The sequence below is a fragment of the Motacilla alba genome, chromosome 13, assembly GCF_015832195.1.
Source record: "Motacilla alba alba isolate MOTALB_02 chromosome 13, Motacilla_alba_V1.0_pri, whole genome shotgun sequence".
NCBI lineage: Eukaryota > Metazoa > Chordata > Aves > Passeriformes > Motacillidae > Motacilla > Motacilla alba.
Genome location: NC_052028.1, coordinates 2,702,463 through 2,722,518, shown reverse-complemented (window position 1 = coordinate 2,722,518; position 20,056 = coordinate 2,702,463). Strand labels below are relative to the sequence as shown.

The 20,056-nt window shown below is 45.6% G+C and overlaps 1 protein-coding gene and 1 long non-coding RNA gene across 2 annotated transcripts in view; one reads left to right on the top strand and one right to left on the bottom strand.

The window, feature by feature from the left end:
- PFDN1 (prefoldin subunit 1) overlaps window positions 1–20,056 on the bottom strand; it is a 31,378-nt gene that overhangs the window by 9,114 nt on the left and 2,208 nt on the right. Inside the window, exon 3 of the mRNA XM_038150326.1 lies at window positions 6,741–6,825. Coding sequence (XP_038006254.1) covers window positions 6,741–6,825 — 85 coding nt within the window. The remainder of the gene's footprint in view (window positions 1–6,740; window positions 6,826–20,056) is intronic.
- LOC119706523 lies at window positions 6,840–13,636 on the top strand. The gene is made up of 2 exons (XR_005258564.1): window positions 6,840–7,162; window positions 7,811–13,636. It is a non-coding gene; the product is annotated as an uncharacterized LOC119706523 (long non-coding RNA).

Below are 20,056 nucleotides of genomic sequence, written 5' to 3'. Positions count from 1 at the left end.
AAGATTCCAACATCGTGTTTTGCAACCAGTGACTTGTGCACTATTTAACACATGACAAGCTTCTTACACAATTTTCAAAGCAGAACATACTGTTATTTGATCTTTATCTAACAAATTTAACACAGGACTAAGAGCCAGCTCTTAAACAGATCCACTTCCTTCCCTGCAGATACTGAGGAGCACTTGCTGCCTTTAAAATCTGCCAGGTGCTGGCTGCACACAGCTGATTTCCATCTGTCTGCAATGAAAGGTGACAGTCACACAACAGAGAAACACCCATGAAGTTCAGCTGTAAGAATACAATCCTTTTGCCAGCCTCATTTTTGACAAACAAGACGGACCTTGAGGCTTTAAACATTAAAAAGCAAGTGAAGTGAATGATTCCTCACAGCTGTAAACGCCTGTCCTTCATGTAACCATCAGCAGAGTCAGTTTAGGGAACAGAAAGAATTAGAGCAGCATTAGCTATGCCCCAATTCCTCCAGTATTTACCTTAAATTGTGTGGCCCCAGTCCAATGTCAGAGGGCCTCTCCACAAAGCAGGATTTTGTGCTGGTAGCATTAGCTCTGTGTCCATTATATTCTCAACCTACCCAGTGTTTTGTCATTTTGAAGCCTTTTTTTCTCACTGCTCAGAGTATCTTTCATTTCAAAAATCAGGCATGAGAACACAGATTCTCCTCCCTGTAAGACAGCCAGACCTATAGGGAAAAAATGAGCTTTGACTACTCCCTTCTTCAGAACAAGGCTCTCAAGGAGGGCAGAGCACTGGTAACAGCTCTGCCCATGCAGGCTGTGCTCTGCTCTCCCACGGGAGCGCCTGTGGATGCTCCACAGCTGACAGGCAGGCAGCTGGACCACCCATATCCTCAAAAAGCAAGCTAAGCCTGCAGCTTTGCAGCCTGAAACACAGGAGCAACCCTCAGTGAGGGCACAGCCTCAGACATGACACCAGCCAAGAGAGTCAAGATGAAACACATTTCCCAGGAACGTCACCAATGTCTGTGTCCAGAAGGACCTGCCCAGACACCCACAGCTGGCTCTGACACCCAAAGCCATGCAAGATGCTGGGTTTGGCCTGGCCTGGTCCCCACTGAGGGGCTCTGCAGCTCACCTTCACCCTAACATCCATCATTTGTAAAGATCCCATAGCTTCCTCCTAAAATGTCCAAGCAAGCCCAAATACTAATCCTACACGGTAAACTCGCTTCCATACTCCACCTGTCCTCACCTTTGGTGTCCTGCCTCCCTCTACAGCAAGCAGAGGGACTGACCTTGCCTGTGCACACACGGGGAAACAAGAGGCAACTTCAGTGACAGCGTGTTTAAAATGCTGCTCCCAGTACGTGCGCTCATGCCAGCAATGGAACGAGGGAACAGCACCCTCATCCAAAGTAGAATCTGCTCCAGCCTAATGCACAGAGAGTTATTCTTGAGGCTTCCCCTCCCCAAAGCAAACAGGAGCATTCCTTATTTCCCCCTGTTAGTTAAAAAGCCCACCACACATTCCTGGGCACTGGCCTACCCCAAGCAAACCATGCGATGAGAACTTCTGCGCCGTAAATCCCTGGAAGAAACTGGTCTAACTTGGGAACAGCCTAACAATTGCTACCTTCTGATGAGCGCTTTGTGGCCTGCAAAGAGCACCACAAATCTCAAGAGACCTGTTTTCACATCGTTAAAGCCACCCACAGGACTGGCCTCCGTGCTGAGGGTTTCAGTAAGAAGTGAAGGGGAGCTGGAGCACGTTGGAGGCCGGGACCACACGGAGCAGGTCCATCCCAGCCATACCTGCCCCAGGCTCCAGCGCTTCTCCCCAGCCACGCCTCACCTGCCAAAATCTTTGTTCCCACAGGGGAAGAAAACACTGCTGTGGCAACTGTCAGAACCGATTCATCGAGGGGGGGCACCGCCACTCCGCCTCGGGGCTGCAGCAAAGCCATTTTAAAGCTCCCAGAAAAAGAAGATTAGAGAAATGGAAGCCGCAGCACGAGCAGGACTGTGCTCAGGCAACACCGGGGAAGAAGTCAGCGGTCACCTTAAGGCATTTCAGTGCAGTCACTGTGTAACTTCAGCTTTGCAAACATCACCTGAGGCTTTAAACATGGAGCACAGCGGTGTTTGAGAGCACAGTGTTCCTTCCTCCACCGGGAAGGAGGGCAGAGACATTTTCTGCGTGGGATAGGGAAATTGGACATGGTGTTTTAGGGCTCGCATGAAGGATTTCTGAATTAGAAATCAAGTCTTTAGGTACAGCTTTCTTGATTATATTTTCTACTCCAGGCAGCCAGAGAAGAAACTAACCAACCCTTTATCTCGGCAGCAGTAAACTTTCAGTCTCCCACAGGCATGTGAAAGAATTGCCTGGGAAACAAGCACACAGCTATGTTGTGGTCAGAGTTTAAAACCAAAATCCAATTCCCCCAGAAAGCTGCAGGTTGCTTTTGCCCTTTTCCCGAAGGAGCTAAATTCAGTGGCACACAGCAGACGGAGCTGCCCAGCACAGCCTCCCCCTTATTTGTTATTTTTAGCAATTTAGTCTGACAACGCCTGACAACTAAACAAGCTGAATATAGCAGGAGAGAAGGGGACTATCAGATATTATCAGAGAAAGCACACAGTGATAATCACTTTCTCCACCCCTGACGAAGAATCAATTTTCCATGTCCTTATAACATCATAGAGTTTTTTCTTTTTAAAATGCCACATTTAAAAACAGAATCCATCTAGCTCTACAATGGAAACGGATAACATTTCCTGAAACAAAGCATTGTTCCACCCCTCACATATCATGTTTCCTTAAAAACAAGGGAAGAAAAACATTACTTGGTTTTTCTCCTAATACTGCACAAACATTGCTGAGCTAAAAAGAGTCTGTGCTCATCCCTTTAGAATGCTTTCAAAATAGATTTCACACATACCCCTTGTACCGTGAAACACAACAAGAATTTGATAGTATCAGGACTGGAAAAATCCAATCCTGCTAAGCAGGACGTGTCCCATGCTGGTGTGTGAGGGAGCTGATGGCACCAATCTCTGGAGGTTTGGGCAAGCCCCGTTGGCACAGCCTGCCAGCAGGCACAGCTACTGTGCCAGCAAGCCTGGGCAGTGTGTTTGGATTCCAAAGGATTAGATACAAGCTGTGAAGTTCAGAAAGCCACACAGGTGCATATGGAGTTGGCAGGCTGAGAACATTAGAGCTGTTCAGCCTGGAGACAAGGAAACATCATAGCACCTTCCAGGACCTGAAGGGGCCTACAGGGAAGCCAGAGAGATACTCTCCATCAGGAACTGGAGTGACAGGACAAGGAACAACAGGTTCAAACTGAAAGAGAGGAAATTTAGAGGGGAAATTAGAAAGAAATTCTTTCCTAATGGAAGGTGGTGAAGCCCTGGCACAGGTAGCCCAGAAAAGCTGTGGCTACCCCATACCTGGAGAGACCTGGTCTAGTGGAAGATGTCCCTGCCCACTGCAGAGATCTTTAAAGTCATCTAAACCTTTCCAATGAAAACCATTCTATGATTTTATTTATATATTTATATATATATACTTAGATATATTTACATCCACACACAGCTTTAACAAGCAGGGTAAAGCTACCTTTGGTTTTCTTCAGACAACTTCTGCAGAATAACTAACTGCATCATCCACACCCAGACCCCTTGGTGCTTTCAGAACACAGCTCCTCTCACCAAGCATGTGTGTCCCAGCCAAGCCTTATTTTCCCAGCCCTTCACAAGGACAGGTCTGCCTGTCCTTGCTGCAAGGAAGCCCAAAGCAGCAGCTTCCCATCAATTTTGTGATGCTGCCTTGAAAAATAAAATGCACTGCTTCAACAGTGGAGAAACCCATGAGAGAGAAGCAAGGGAAGGGAATGACTGCAATCATGCACTGCAGTGGAGTGTCAGAGGGAGAAGAGAGACAAAACTCCTCACAGTTTTCAAAGTTCACTGGCAGCTGTGAATGTCAGTAAAACCAGCTCACACCTCTGAAGCAAATTAAAGACACATCTTCAGGAACAGGCAGCTGGAGCTCTCCTTGCTATGCAGCTGGATGGATTTCCAGAAGAGCTCAGCAGTGAACCCAGCCCTCCTCTGCAAACAGCACCAAGGTAGAGGGGAGAGCCTTTCTCAGATTCAGGAATGTATCAAAAAATACACATTTCACAATAATGTCATCATAGCAAAGCACAATTGCCTCAAGCTCGGCTATGTGAGTAATGAGATCAGCCACACCATAGGGGGATTACTCTGACCAGCCTGATTCAGCTGTGCCAAGTGAGAAATGTGAGTAAGTCATAAGGTAGTTAATGTAAAATATAAACTCAAGCTTTAAAACTCTTCCAGTTTTAATAATGAATGGAGAGATGTTTAACCTTTCTTGGTTTGATATTTATTTTACAACGATGTGGTGGAAGCACAAGGTCACAAAGTTTCACATTCTTTCCTGCTTCAGTCACAACTTGTTTTCAGGACAGCAAAATCCCCTGCTCCTGTGATAAGTGCTCTCTGAGTCGGACCCAGGTATTTCCCCTGAAATCTCAGCTTCCAGCAGTTGTCAGCCTAAGTGCTTGTCCTCTTCCATGGGGAATCCCAGGCCTAAGGAAAACCCTCTTCACAAAACTGCCACAGCCAGCTGGAAGGAGATCAGTTAAAAGATGGACTTGAATGTTTACTTAACACAAACTTTTGAAAGTGTTTGCATTCTGAGCCCTACTACTCATGATTAAAAAGAAAACCCAACTCATGTGGCAAGCACCTTTCCACTCCAACCACCTTTTGAGACAGTCTCCATTTTGAGACTATTGCTGGAAACTTCAACTCAATGGCCATAACCAGAGATTCAGCAACAAAGCAGAAAAACACATTTGTGAAGCAGCCAGTTCTGAGGCTTTGTGTAAGAACAGCAAGGTTATAATTTGTGGGAAATTCCACCCATTCTGCTGAACTCAGTGATTGGGAAGTTCAGGAGGTAAGCTAATTCCCCACCAGGAACAGGAAGAAACCCAGATGGCACAGCTGAAGGGCACAGTAGCCAAGAAGCTGACCACAGCCCGCTGCAGCTGGCAGCAAGGGACCCCAGGGGCAGTTTATAAACAGGCTGCCAGCCACATTCCACCTGCTCCCAAACCCAGAGGTGCTGCCAGCCACATTCCACCTGCTCCCAAACCCAGAGGTGCTGCCAGCCACATTCCACCTGCTCCCAAACCCAGAGGTGCTGCCAGCCACATTCCACCTGCTCCCAAACCCAGAGGTGCTGCCAGCCACATTCCACCTGCTCCCAAACCCAGAGGTGCTGCCAGCCACATTCCACCTGCTCCCAAACCCAGAGGTGCTGCCAGCCACATTCCACCTGCTCCCAAACCCAGAGGTGCTGCCATGAAGTCCTCCAGCCACAGCTGCAGGGCTGTCTTTGCACAAAGCCACTGGCATCTGGGATGGCTCCAAAGGAGCAAGGACACAACTGCTTTTACCACATAACCATAAAAATGACTATGCCTTGCCTGCACATCCCCTTAGACACACAGCCTGTCCACAGAGCACTTGCTTGACCTGTGCACAAGGAGTTTTCACAGCAGAAACACAAATCCCCTCAGAGTCTGGCACAGGCAACGCTCCAGGAAACACAACATCTGGGGATGGGCTTGCTCCACAGCCTCTCAGGCAGGCTGAGTTTTAAGAAGGGATTAAAAAAAATACAGACTCAACCTCTACTTTAGCCTAAGTAGGAGACAACAGAGACAGAACTGCACAGGCTGAGTGGGTTTGAACACAGACTTCCTATTCCTGCTTGTCCCTTCTTATTTGGTCTCCACTTTCTCCAAAACAATAACAGATGGGAAAAGCAGCTTGGCACAAACCTGGTCTTTGCTTTCTCTGTCATTCCCAAAAATCAAGAAATAGGGGTTTGTATTAATGATATTTGAGGAGAATTATAAAAAAAACACACACTAACAGCCTTGGAAAAGTACATTTTGCACTTCTCAGAAGAGCTGTAAGCTGCAGACGCAGCCATGAGAAGATAGTCAAGATTCACCAGATAGCCTGTTTGAACACTGCAACTTGCGCAGACACTGCTCTTTCTTTCCTAGATATCCTTCTATGCCTCGGATACTCCAACCAGATAAACACAAGAACACAGAAATGCTCTGACCATGCTGTCAAAACAAAGCTCCATCTCCCCACAGCTCTGCTCTTCAGCAGCAGCCCCAAGCAGATGCTTAAGGGCAGAGAGTAAGGACAGGGCAGGCTATATGGTACTTCCTCCTCATACTTTCCCACCCTCCAGACATTTTTAGCTCAGGGACTTCCTGAGCAGGATGCCATTTCTACATATTTGGTAATTCTCAATGGATTTCTCTTCCATGAATTTGTGCAATTGTTCTGAGCCAGTGTAACCTTTAAATACCCATAGCACTGGCAAAATTTTACATCACTTATCTGCTGCAAATAACCACACAAACATCCTTTTGCTTGTTTTAGACCTTGCTCTTACTAATCTCATCTGAATGCCTCGCTCCCAGTTTTCATACCCGGGCACACAGGCAACAATCAATCCCTGCTGGTTTGTAGATCTAGGAAAGGAACCAAGTGCCTTGAGTTACTTGTAGGTTACTTGTAACAGCTCTCTGTTACAACCCTTCAGCACAAAAAGTACCAGATTAAAATGAGAGATGTAGCAAAGAGCATCTTGTAGACCTTTAATGTTTTACTTTCATCATCACTTGCCAAAAACTTACCTCTAACTCCTTAATTTTCTCTTCGGCTATTCTCTGTTTTTCTAAGAGCTGATTGTGAATCACTCCTTTAGGCTGAAGAATAAACCTACAAGTGAAAAAGAAGAGACAGAAAAAGTTGAGTGCTTTTTACATGAGTGTTCACCAGCTGTGTGCCAAGTCAAGCTAGAGCCACCCCTGCTGAGACAGGAGAAATTGCTGTGACAGCTCCCAGAGCCCCCCAGGCTGGCCCCAAAGGCTCACCAGCCTCACCTGGGCTCTGGGAGGATGAACATGGACACACAGAGATCTCCCTCTATTTCAGTGTCCTTGAATGATCTGGAAGCAGTTCTGGCACACAGCCAGCAAGGGGAGTCTGTCAGCACCTTCCCTTCAAAGGCATTTAAATCAGTTGATAGCACGGAGTCAAGGAAGACTCTTGACAGGTAAGAGCTGTTTATTAAGGGTTTAGTGCTCACAAGGTAAACAAACCCACACAATAAAACCAAAGCTTTCCACAGGGAAAGGCTGAGGGAGTTGGAATTGTACAACCTGGGGAAGAGCAGGCTCCAGGGAGACCTTACTGCAGCTTTTCAATGTATAAAAAGGGCTGACATGAAAGACAGAGAGAGGCTTTTCACCAGGGTCTGTCATGCCAGGCAAGGGGCAACAGTTCTAAACTGCAACAGGCCAGGGTTAGGTTGGACACAGAGGAGAAATGTTTTAGACTGAGGATGGTGAGGTGCTGGCACAGGCTGCCCAGAGAAACTGTGACTGTCCCATCCCTGGATGTGCCCAAGGTCCGGTTGGACAGGGCTTGGAGCAGCCTGGGACAGTGGAAGGTGTCCCAGGGAGTGGGACTGGATGGTCTGTGAAGAACCTTTCCAACCCACCCTTCTGTGATCTGACAAAACAGAGACAGTGCTTCCAGCAGACCTCACTTCTCAAGCCTTGACTTTAACCCAACCCCTCACTGATCTCCAAATTTCTACACTTTCACCAACCAAAGGGTTTTTCTGTGAGCTGGGAAGTGGCTGCTTTTAACCGAAGTTGTGACCACTGGTTTCCACTTGTTCTGTTTTCAATTGCCAAAGGGATTTGAAAGATGCATCCGTAACATCTGAGTTCTGCTTGCCAACAAGCACAAAGGTGCCTGCCTCACTCAGAGAAGCCTCTGAAGGAGCACCAACGTTCAAAGCAGCTCTCCAGCACGTGGCACTGGCACCCCACAAAGAGGTAAAGGACAACTAAGTTCAAACAAATTTTAGGAACCCCTCATGGTTGTTTTTCATCCTTCCAGACATAAAGAATGTACAAGCTGCAGATTCACCCCCTTCCCTACTTAGAAAGTCCCCCAGGGGATTTAGAAGGAGCCTCCATGGGTCATACCAAAGAGGTCAAGGTCTCCTCTAGCACCAACTAGGGTCAGTGTCTTCCTGCCAGGTGACAACAGCTCATGCTCCAACAGTTAAAATGAGCAGCTTTAGACAGGGCAGAATCAGAGTGCATTCCCCGTCTGCTACAGAAAAACCCGAAATCAGTTTGCAGAGTCATCTCCCACGACAAATGACATTATTAAAGTGTTTGCTCAGTGCCTGGCAAACACAAACACGGATCTGCCACTTGGCTGGAAACCCAGTGCCCTCTGCATCAGAAACCCAGCCAAAAGGAAAACTACCTGCCACACACATTCCTGAAATGCATGGGAGGAAAACCGTGGATAATTATAATAGGTTTCCAATTAAAACTCTCTTTGGGGTTGCTATTAACTGAACACAGAAGCGCCTCCTCCTCCTCCCACTTCTTTCCCTGTTCTGCTTCACCTCCTCTTCTCCACAGGAACTTCCGCTACATCTTTCATGTTGCAATTTTCTCAAATCTCTCTCATTTTTCCCCAGCCTTGGCTCATGCTTATTGCTGGCATCATCTTTGCTCTCTGCCTGCTCCTGTTCTTACCAACACAGCTCACTCAGACTCTCTTTGTCCCCTCAATCCCCCGTTCCCAATGGGAGGTGTCCCCACCATTCCCTTGCACACAGTGGTGATGGTCTGGGGTCCTGGCACACAGCAGACTGCTGAAATAACAACACAGGTGATTTGTGAAAATCAAGTTCAAGACCATCCTTCTAGGAAAGAAGTTATTTTCACTGCTGTTAGATGCAGAGCCTGGATCCAGCCAGAGAAAAGGTACTTTTCAGGACCACCAGCAAACACATCATTCTGATGCTCTTACCTCAGGCATACGATATCAGAATAAAAAACATCAGCCTTCACACACACCCCCTGTAAACTCAAATTTTGCCTTGCTTCTGCAGTAGCTGCCATTAGTGAATACCAAAGCTGCAAGATGCCTTCTGTACACAAAGCCATGAGTCCCTTCCCACGTCACTGCTTCCCTGAGCCTGCCTGTGTATGCGAACGTTTCCTGAATTATTTCCTTTTTTGTGGGGGCAGCAAAGAAGAATACAATCCCTTCTCATTTGCTTCCCCAAATTGTACAGGAAGATTGATCATTTTGGTTTCCCTGACGTCCCTGGTCTAAAAAACAAAGTTCGACAGCAACACAGCTTGAGCAATTTTCCCCATGCTGCAGCTGGGAATGTCCCTGCTGGGTGACAGGCACTGGGCGATCCCGGCTGGCTCACAACTGCTACAGGCACCAAAACCTCCAACAAACAACTGCCTGACTTCACTTTTATTCTGCAAATGTCAACAGCAGTCATCAGGGAAAATATCCTCCTTCCCACCCTCCTGCAATGCTCTGGCAGACACGCGACAGCACATTAAAACTGGATGACTGAAATTAGCACTGATGAGACCTATGCGGGCAGCCGGGCACAAACACAACCACCCCGATTTTGCCTGCTATAAAACAGAGGGCTGGAACCTGGGTCTGTTCACACACGTGATCAGAAGCAGGTCAGATGTCCTTGACCTGGGCAGCAGCATCCTGCAGGTCCTCACCAGTGCTGCTTAAAGCCACCCAGTTGAGTTCCCTGACTCAGGACCACAGAGCTCCCGGCCTCAAGAGCACAGGTGCCGCCCTGCAAGATGCCAAAGGCCGGGTCTTTGAAAGCTGAACTGTAAATCCACACCCACAGTTAACTGTTCAAATCTGTGGCTTCGCTTTCCAACACAAGCAGGACTCAAAAACGCATCAGTTTTTTAGAGTCTAGTTTGGGATACACACATTATGGAGATCTTGGCCAAAGTTTTTACCTAGGGAAATAATGTGGTTTATGGCAGCACTTGGAAAAAGCAGAAGTTTGTTCTGCTCATTAGGTAAGAAGTGCTTCAGGGCACATGTAATAAAACAGAATTTAAATTTAATCTAAATTTCACTTTTCCAATTACCCTAAGTAATACATCATTGATGATTTTTAGGTTTTTTCCTCACCAAGCTGGAGAAATAGGGCAGTGTAATTCTGCTGCCTGGCTTCAGTTAGATGTAGTTATTTTATGTACAGATTTTCAAGCTCATGAAAGAAGCACGGTACATTCTGACAACTTCATTCTTCCCTGAGTGAGTTTGTGACCAAGCCTTTCAAACACATGAAGTTAATTCTGAGCCTGGAGGTTCACCACCAGCTGAGAGCTGGCCCCATATGAGAGTCACCGAGCTGAGGAGCCCCTTTCTGCTCAGTGGTGCAGAGCCCAGCAGGAGACACAGCTAATACTGGCCCAAGAGCTGCTTTCACAGCTCTGCTGGAATTCAGGGGAGGCTCCAAGCCCCCAGAGTTTGTGTGCTGGACTGGGATGGAGTTTAAGCACTGCTAATCCACAGAAAAAAAGCAGCAAACCAAGTCTTCTCCCAGATACCAGAGTTCATCCATATTCTCCTGCTCTCAGTGAAGCGTCACAGCACACACTCACAGACCTGTCAAACATGACACCTACACTATCAACCATGGAACAGTGATTCAGCACCACAGTGGCAATTACAAAGCTTAGTAACAATCACCTCTTCACACAGGCACTTTTTCACCATTGCTAAATTAACATCAAAAATATCTGGGTCAGAATGGACAAGTTCACCCCATCTCACCTGGCCACCCATTCCAAAGAGAATGGCCAGTAAAAATAGAACAGGACTGGCTAATAATTTTTCCAATGTCCATAAATTATGGTAAAAACTCAAAACAAACCAAAGAAAATTAGAAATGAAAGCTGGAGAGGAGAGGGGTCCCTGAGGACAGCAGTGCTCAGCCAAACCTGGGCTGCCAACAAGAACAGCTCCATGGAGCAGAGCCAAGTGGTTGCCAATCGACTGCACCTACACACTTGGCCTCCCAGTGACTGCTGGTTCTCAAGAGCAATGCAGGAACAGAAATAGAGCACAAGGGAACTGAAAGAGAAACCTCGCTCTAAATATTCCCTCTTGTTTCTATTTTCCTCCCCTTGCTAGCTCCACACCAGGAATTTTGTTTCCCTAAGGCAGAGAAAGTGGTTTATAAACACTCTCTGAGGCTCACTGCTAGTTTCTTTCTGACAGGATCTCTTATCCCTTCACAATTCTAATTTTCTATTATGTTATCACTTGATCAGTGTTTATATTGCACTCCCTGATGCCCTGGCCCAAAAGGCCTTCAGACTCTTGTCAGGTCAGCAGTGCTGCCCACTTCATCATCTGTCTGCTCCTTTGTGTCACACATACACACCCACAAAGTGATGATGGTCCAGTGTAAGTAATTCCATAACTCAGCCTGTTTGCACCAAAATGTACTGTTTACTTGACTTTGAGACATAATGTTGGATTCTGAAAGGTTTGCCTCTTAATGAATGAGGTTATGGAGATGTTTGTTCAGCACATGCCACTCTTCATTATGACATACAAGTCATTAAAGTTATTAAAGGTGGAGTCACAGTGATGCTCATAGTTCAGGTTTTCCATGAAGAATCCCTACTTTCAATTACTTGCAACTGCAACAAACTTCAGCCCTTACAGCTGGAGCTTTCAGTGCCAGGCAGCTGGGCAAGAGCAGCCTCTCCTCTGCCCTTGGAGTCAGGAAACGTGGTCCCAGTGTTTCTCCTGCCTGCTTTGCCTGTGCAAGAGGCTGTTTGTGTTCAAGTACTCAAACCAGGAGGGAAGGAGCCCCACAACGGGCCACAGGACCCCCACACAGTCTGCAAAGAAGCCCTTCCCACTTGGCTCCATGTAGATCCCTGCAAGAATCAGGGTAGCAGGGGAAGCCTCAGCTCTTCCCCTGCCAGGATGGGTACACAGCTCTCTGCCTAATTCCAGACAGAGACAATTTTACAGGTACATATGTCCGGTGTTATTTTGCCAGAATAATGATGAATGGCAGATCTGTAAGTCAGTTCACCTGGCTCCCAGCTCACACAAAGAGCCACTGTAACTTCAGCAACATGGTTCTCATTCCATTTGGGAAACTCTCTACAAAAACTGAGAAGAAAACAAACAACTCTGTGCAAAGCTGTAACATTACTTTAACACGTTTACTGTAGTTCTAAACAACCTAACATGTTGTGGTATATCACAGCAGTGTTTACATGGAATGTCCTGCCCCTTGAAACCAAGTGCTTGCATTAGACCACTCTGTGAGAAAAGTTTGGCTAAGCCCAGTGATGCATTTATCTATTTAAAGACGCTTTTTAATTCTGAACTTGCACTGCTGCTCAAGCTTTGAGCAGACTCAGCAGGGGATTACTGCATTTTAAGCACTGTTCAAAGCCAATGGAAGAAAGGCTTCCAAGGAGCTGATCCCAAGCAATCTAGCTTGATTGAACCAAAACCAGCTGTGCAGAACTGCCAGCACCCAGTAGTCCTCTTCTGCTCTCCCAGGATTTGCTGGTGCTTCTGTAAATGATTCTCTCTGCACTTCATACCAGGCACAGTTTATACCCCTCAAATTCCAGTTTTAGTCACCGTAGATGAATTACCCAGTTCCAAACAAGACAAGGAAGCAACATTAAAAAAAAAAAAAGAAAAATCATCACTAATTATAGCCTGTGCTGCCACCCTTCATGTCTAAGGGTTTCACATTTTTTCAGCCTGATTTTGAATTTCCCATCAACAGATCATATGCCTTAACTAGAGCTGGTTCAGAACAGATGGAGTTTGAACAGATGAGTTGAAGCTTTTCCTATGTTTGCATTTATTTTAGTGGTCAGTCGTCTCACTGGGTCACCTCGATATAGCTGACCCTAACTATTCCCCCCGCATACCTTAAAGCAAAACAGATCCCGCAGCTTATGTCAGGAGGATTATACATGAGTGCATTCCAAGGAGCAGCAGTTTATAGCTCACACGACATTTCACTGCTGCCCTTGCAGAGGTGGATGAGCACCAGGAGCTGTTTGGGCAGGAGACATCCCCAGTGGGCAGCACGACCTGTGCAGAGCCAGCCTGACACAGTGGAGCACGCAGAGACCGGGATTAGCAGCGCTGGACATCAGCCAAACCTCGTCTTATGTAGGCCCCAACAAGGGTAACTTTTACTCAGATGAACATTTGTAAGCCATAAACCTATTTACTCTAAGGAGCTAAAGGATTTGAACAAAGAATTGCACGCCGCTGGCTTCCTCAAAGCTCGGCAGGGCGGGCCTGATGGAGCCCCACCGAGGGGTTTGGGCTGCACTTCAGGCCATGTTTACATTGAGCTTTCACTTTTTTGGGGGGCATCTCTCAATAGCTCCAGCATATTACATTACCTCAAGCCAAGATAGTAACACAGCTTGCAAACAGCAGTTTCTGCATTGCCAGACACTTAACTAGATGGTAGATTTATACCATTGTTCGTGTTGGGTTCTTTAAAAAAAGACATCAGGAATATACCTCTAAGTGTGTATTAAATATAGCACAACCCCAAAAAAGAAAATAGTACTGTGGTCTGCTTTTAATGAGCATCACAAATTCTTTTTGAAGGCTCAGTTGACATAAATGGAATTTAAAAAAAAAAGCCAAGCAAATGCCTCCTCTCTATCATACAGGAATTCATAACATTTGAGATTAAATCCATGTGGGAAAACACTGCAAGAACAACAGCAGTTCATGCAATTGAAAACCCCTTGAGTGGTTCTGCCTCACTTTATTCCTGATTTAGTGGTTTCGTCCTCTAATTTTGTTTTCGTATAATTTGTTAGTATGTAGCACTGAGGAGCTGCGGCTTATTTAAGGCAAGGGAACTCAGATGACTACAACATGCCAACCACACATGCACCTCAAATAGATTTTTTGCAGTCTGGGTTGTACCAGAAGCAGAAAGAAACAGAAAACAGAAAAATTTTTCCAATAATACAAAGTCAAGATCCATTTCTAAAATCTGCTCTATTTTCAAGAATTCCCCACAAATTCCTATGGAAGAATGCTTAACAAAAAACAAAACAAAAAACTACACCACCACGTGGATATCCACCAAGAAAAACATAAACAAGCAAACGCTGGTGTAAGCAACCTGACAAATAATCATAAAGACATTTCTATTTTAATTTTTTTCTTATTGATAAATATTCTGTGATCCAAAAAGTGAACTTTGCAGTAGGAAATGAAGTGACATGAAGATACTGCTCTACTCTGACAGACAAACTTACACCCTTCTCAGCAGCAGCCCCTCCCTAAGAACCTGTACAGGGAAACTGGCAAAATCAGGATCCATCTTTTTGGGAAAGCAAATCATCCACAGTTGCAAGAGGGGAAAAGAAAAAAAAAAAAGAGAAAAAAGATTTCTGCCTTGCCTGGGAGGAAACCTTTGAAATGCAAAGTGAGGAGGAAGACCCAGCTTCTGGGTAAATAGCACAGTCTTGGCTTCTGCACATGCCAAATCCTGCTACAACAAAGCATCAAAGCACTCCAGAAAACTTCACAGCAGCGGACACAAAGATAACCGAGCCAAAAGCATTCAAGCATAACACTAATAGACAGATATTTCTGGACTCTGGAGTTAAATTAGCTTGCACTAAAACAACCACACTGCTGTGTCCTAATCAGCAAGAACCAACTTCTTTTTTTTTTTTTTATTTTGCTAAATTGGCCAAAACATTCCGTTAATTCAGCAAATAGTTTTTGAGCAAATAAAGTAAGAATTCAAGACAGAAGTTGTCTTGCATTTGGCTCAAGATTTCATGCAGCATTTTGGTTCTTGCATCTCGGAATTAAACTTGTGTAAAACTGAGCTCTCATGCCATGGGATTGGTTTCTTCATATTTAATTCAGTGTTTTAATGCAGGGGTCATGAATGAACCTCCCCTTCTTTCAGGCTTTGAACAGGTGACAAGGCCAGCATGTTCACACTTAGATTTGTCATTTGTTTTAAGGCTGTTCCACCTAAAATTTATATCTTATGCTGACAATCTCATCCCAGCTCAGAGACTGACTGGGCACCTCCCTCTGACAGCCGTGGGCCCAGTACCTTGTCACACCCTGTCCTGCTGGCTGAACACCCACTGACTCCACACCTGGAAGGGCATCTCCAAGCAAGACAGGAATACAACAGGGACTCCCCCAGTACTTCTGTGGGCCATTCTTCTCTGCTGCAGGAAAGCCACGTCCTCTGTGCTAAACTAACAGCCCTGTGTTCTGAAAGAAGTGCTCTAGAAGTCAGTATTTCTCCAGGGACTCTCACCCTTGATTCCAAAATTTTCTTCAGGAAATGGGGAAGAAGTTTCAAAATACAGTACTTTAAATCCACTAAGTATTAAAGAAAATGGAAGTTCCTTGCTGTTTCAGAATACCAGAGTGACATTTTAAGTGCTTAGAGAACTTCAGAAATCAGTCACTCATGTTCCATAATGGTTTTGCAAAGTCATTTGGCACAGCAAGTCGCAAAAGCAGGAGCAGTGTAAGCTCCTCAGAACATTCAATACTTGTCTAGCCTATATCCAAACAGAATTCTGAGCCACTGAAGCAAGAGATGGGCTGTATTTGCAAGAGAGCTCAGCTTCCCTCTCTCTAGAGGCAGAGACAAAGCCAAGGTGCCTCACTACAGCCCTCAATGCACAGGAGCCCAGCCTGCAAATGCCACCCTGAGAGAGCAGGCTTCCTGAAGGCTCCGGCATCTCCATGACAGCACATTGCCTCTGGCTCACAGCACATCAAACTCCCTCTTCTAGCAACAAGGGCAGCCTGCAGGAGCACTCAGCCTCCCTTCTGACCCTCTTTCTTCTCAGTTTAGATTTCATCTCAAGTTTACTCAGATAGCTCCTTCCTCTGTGTTGTCTAGGCAACAGGTAAAGAAAAAGTTAGGGATAAAGAAAAGAATGGAACGGACTTGTGTGAATGTCATAGTCCTAGTCCCAACAGAAAAATGTTCCTAAAGGGTTAAATGTCACCAGGCAAGGGAGACAAGCAAGAGGAAAAGCTGTATTGCTAATCTCCTATCAGAACACCCACACAGTAGGTGGGGGACTATAACCACCAGATTTATTTCCAGTAGGGATAAGTAAAAGACTTATTTGTATTTTAAATTAGCTATTATTTTTATTTTAAGACCCTTGTTTCTGCTGCTTATGTATTTCACAAACACTGACTTATCAGACGTGTCCAAGTTCTCTGCCTAAAGCTGATTCTTTAAAGAAGTGCAGCTGTTTCCTAGAACGGGGCAGATAGACATCTTGCACACAAGCCACGGGAATCTTTTCTTCTCTGACGTTTCAGTACTGCATGGAGAAATTATGTAGAGCAGCAGAGCAGAAGAGCTGTAACTGGACCAAGATATCCAGGAGATTACAAATGAGCAGCCCTGGGCAGCAGGAATAAGATCAAGAACTAAGCGGGGGCAGGGCAGTGGGGAAGGAATGTGTTTGGAAATGAGATGTCAGTTGGAAAAGGAGCCCGTGCCCAAGAGAACAAGCTCCCTTTCTGAGCAGGAACCAAATCCAGGAGTCCAGATTCCCAATATCTCACTATCGCCAGCAGTAACCACAAAGTCCATGGACCAGCTCTGCTTCTCTCACCCTCCTAATTAACCAGGAAGGATGACAAACTCCTGCCCCTTACTTCACAGAGCAAGTCACAGGCAGCAGCACACAAAGCTACTGTATCACGCCTGCATGCATTGTTCTCATTTTTGCTTTCTATGACAGCTCTCTAAAAAGATCTTACAAACTTTTAGGCCCACTCATACCTAACAACAGTGTGAAGATCATTGTTCAGGCTGCAATAAAAGTGAGTAGTTCAAAATCAGGAAAAACATGAAACAAAAACCAACTGTGTGATGGAAAACCTTTTGGCTTATGCCCATATAGCCTTTGGTTCCTTCTGTACCAGCTCCCAACAGCTCGTTCAATGTGCAGCAGCAGCAGCAGTGGTCAAGCAGCTGGACACAAATTTTGTTTTCTTCACAGCTCAGTGCCTGATTGAACTTCTCTACACTCCAGACTTACTGTGGAAAATAAACCCTCCCTTTTCCAATAGCTACATGGAGGAACTTTAGGTTTATAAACCACAAATTGGCCAGAAAGCAACACGTTGCTCCCTGGGGCTGGTGTCAGCACCTGTCAGCTCCTCGGCAGCCGGGCTCCGGCGCCCAGCCCGCACCGAGCCTTCCCCACAGAGCCAGGCCATGGAGAAGCCACTCAGATTTCACACACCAGCCTATAGATAGTTACTGAACCATCAAGGTTAAGCCTTGGGTGTCCTTCAGCTCTTTGTGAGATTTTTGACATGGGGGCAGGAAGCACAGGGCAGCTGCCGTGTTCTGTGCTGGCACAATCAAACACCTCACACACAGACAGGGAAAATGCAGCTCCTGCAGCTTTGCCCAGTGATGTGCAGCAGGGACTGCTGCCTTTGGGGGTTCAGGAAAGAGCCTACAGTGACTGATGATCCTGTCTCATTTTCAAACGAAACCATGAATCACAGTAAAAGCAAGAACACATTTAAATCCAAGGAATCATCAAGAACACTTAATTCTCTCTCAGGTTTCACATGCATATGGTTCAGCCACCAAAAATCTGAACCACTCTTTAAAAAAAAATTTAAATTCTAAATCATGTTATTACAGCTGTCCCATAAAATACTGTAATGGCACAAAGTCATTTTATAGGGACAGCTGTGATAATATATTATGCTGGCAGAAAATCTTGAGCCAAACGTTGTGCTACAGTATTTGCTTGATTTCCACTTATATTTTCTCTTTTAAATGCTCTCCCATTAGCTGTACAAGTAAACTGATGATAAAGCAATATCAAACCAAAACTGACTGTCTATTTTGGCACGGCATGAAAATCTGCAGCACTCTCCTCACTGTGCCCCACACCAAGTGCCAGACATTTTTCTTCTGTAAATAAGGATCTTGTCCAGGTTATGGGCTAGAAGAATGTAAAGGGAAAGGTCTGAAATATTCAGACAGAATTCTGAAGCTTAAACTTTCAACATAGTTCTCAAAGCAACACGATGATATCAGTTCACAAATAGCTTAAGCAGAAGTCCAGCACAGTGGTAGCTGTCTCAGGCTACGTAACAGGCCCTTCAAAAGAGTATGAAGTAACAGAACTGAAATGTATTTGGCAAGATGCCACCACCCAGATGAGATCCTAGCCTCATGGATATGTACAGTACACAGCAATTCATCAGCTCATACTATGTGGCACTGACATTTCTTCTGTCAAACCAAAAATAGCTTTAGCGAAAGTAAATCGAGCCCCACATGTGGAGCCTGGTAAGGCCTCAGCATGTTCCACAAACTGCAATACTCCCCCCAAAAAAACCAAACCCAAGCTGAGGAACAGCAACAGAAACTTTCATATTCATCAGCAGCGAAGGAAAAGCTTTCTGGGAAGGAAGGAGAGTCAGGATAGGGGTTCATAAAATAAAAACCACACAACTGCTTTCCAAGTAATGCATAAGGAAGTACCAAAACAGGGAAGCTGCCTCCCAGGATGCAGCACGTCACCACAGTGTCTCAAGCCTCCAAATTCCACGAAGACCTGGAGATCTTGTCCTACAGAAGGGTACGTGCTGGCCCTTTGCATACAGCTCATCCACCCAAGCTGGAGGAAAAACACAGAAATCCTATCAGAGGTCAGATTCTAAGTAGCAGCTTAGAGGGGTCTAAGGAAAAAAAATGGAAATTTAAAAAAAAAACTGTTAAGCACAGTAATAGAAGCACAAAACTTACTGCAAGAATTTAGTTATTCAAGCAGAAGAACCCTGATAATCAGAGGTAACAGAGACTCAAACGTCCACCCTTCCTGGATAACTGAACCCCTTTAGAGTTCCAGTATTTCCATGCTGGACTTCCTAAATGAAATTAAGACATCACAAATATGCCTTTGGTGGCCAAACTCATGTCCATGCAGGACAGCTGCTGGTCCACTTCACAGAGCATGGCTTCTACGTCCAGAAGAACCACAGTGGCCACCTCCTTTGGTCTCCAGTGGAACACAAGATGCCAGACTGCCCTTGGATTTAAACTCCTGCTCAAGGATTGCTTCAGCCAGTTTTGCCAAAAGCCCAAATTTCAGCAATAAATTCTCTGCTAGGGCTGGAGTGGGCTTCAGGAAGTTCCTCATGTACTTGGTGCAAGCTCTCTGCACGAGGAAGTGACACAAACCACACGAGTGCATCACTGCCAATTGGCAGGGCAGCTTCAGCCCCACAGCCAGGACAGGCAGAGCTCACAGAAACACCCTGTCAAGCTTAGCAGGGGAAAAAAAAAGGGAAAAAAGAATGAATGAATAGCATTCAGAAGAAGAGCACTCCCTTAATCTGTATTTGCATAGCCACTAATACAACAAAGCCCATGAAGAGCTCAGTTTTTAAACAATATCACAATGTAAATATTTTCCTGCTGGCGCCTCTGCCATCCCCGAGGAGCCGGAGCTGCCAGCCGTGCCTCACACCTGTCTGGTCATGGAAAGGTAAGGAAGAAAGGACTCCCCACTAGACTGGGGCTCCTGCACGCAGCAAGGGTAAGTGGTTTAGCACATCAAGAAGGTGTCTTACTCCCAAGGAGGAGGCAGAAGCAGAAAGCAGGACAATGCACTTCACACCGTGATGAAACAACATCTGCTCCCCACACCTGATTCACAGGCAGGATCATTTAACCATGAAGACCAACACTCTCACGTTCTTGAAGTACCTCGAGGGACTTCTCCCATCCAAAGGCACTCTGGACTCTCAAATTTTGTAAAAGCTTTAGAGAAACACGATGACTTCAGAATTATCTTTTCGTCTGTCTGCTCTGTGAAGAACCCAAATAGAAAAAAAAGCCTTTTGAGACATCTCATGACTACTCCAAACACAAGTGTTTGCTACATCTACAGCCTGCCCGGGTCAATCAGTCACCTCTTGTGAGAGACCAGACTCTGTCTCTTTTTGATGTCATCAGCATCCCCACCAAACCCAACATTTAATGCCCCTACTTGGAAAAGTTTATTTA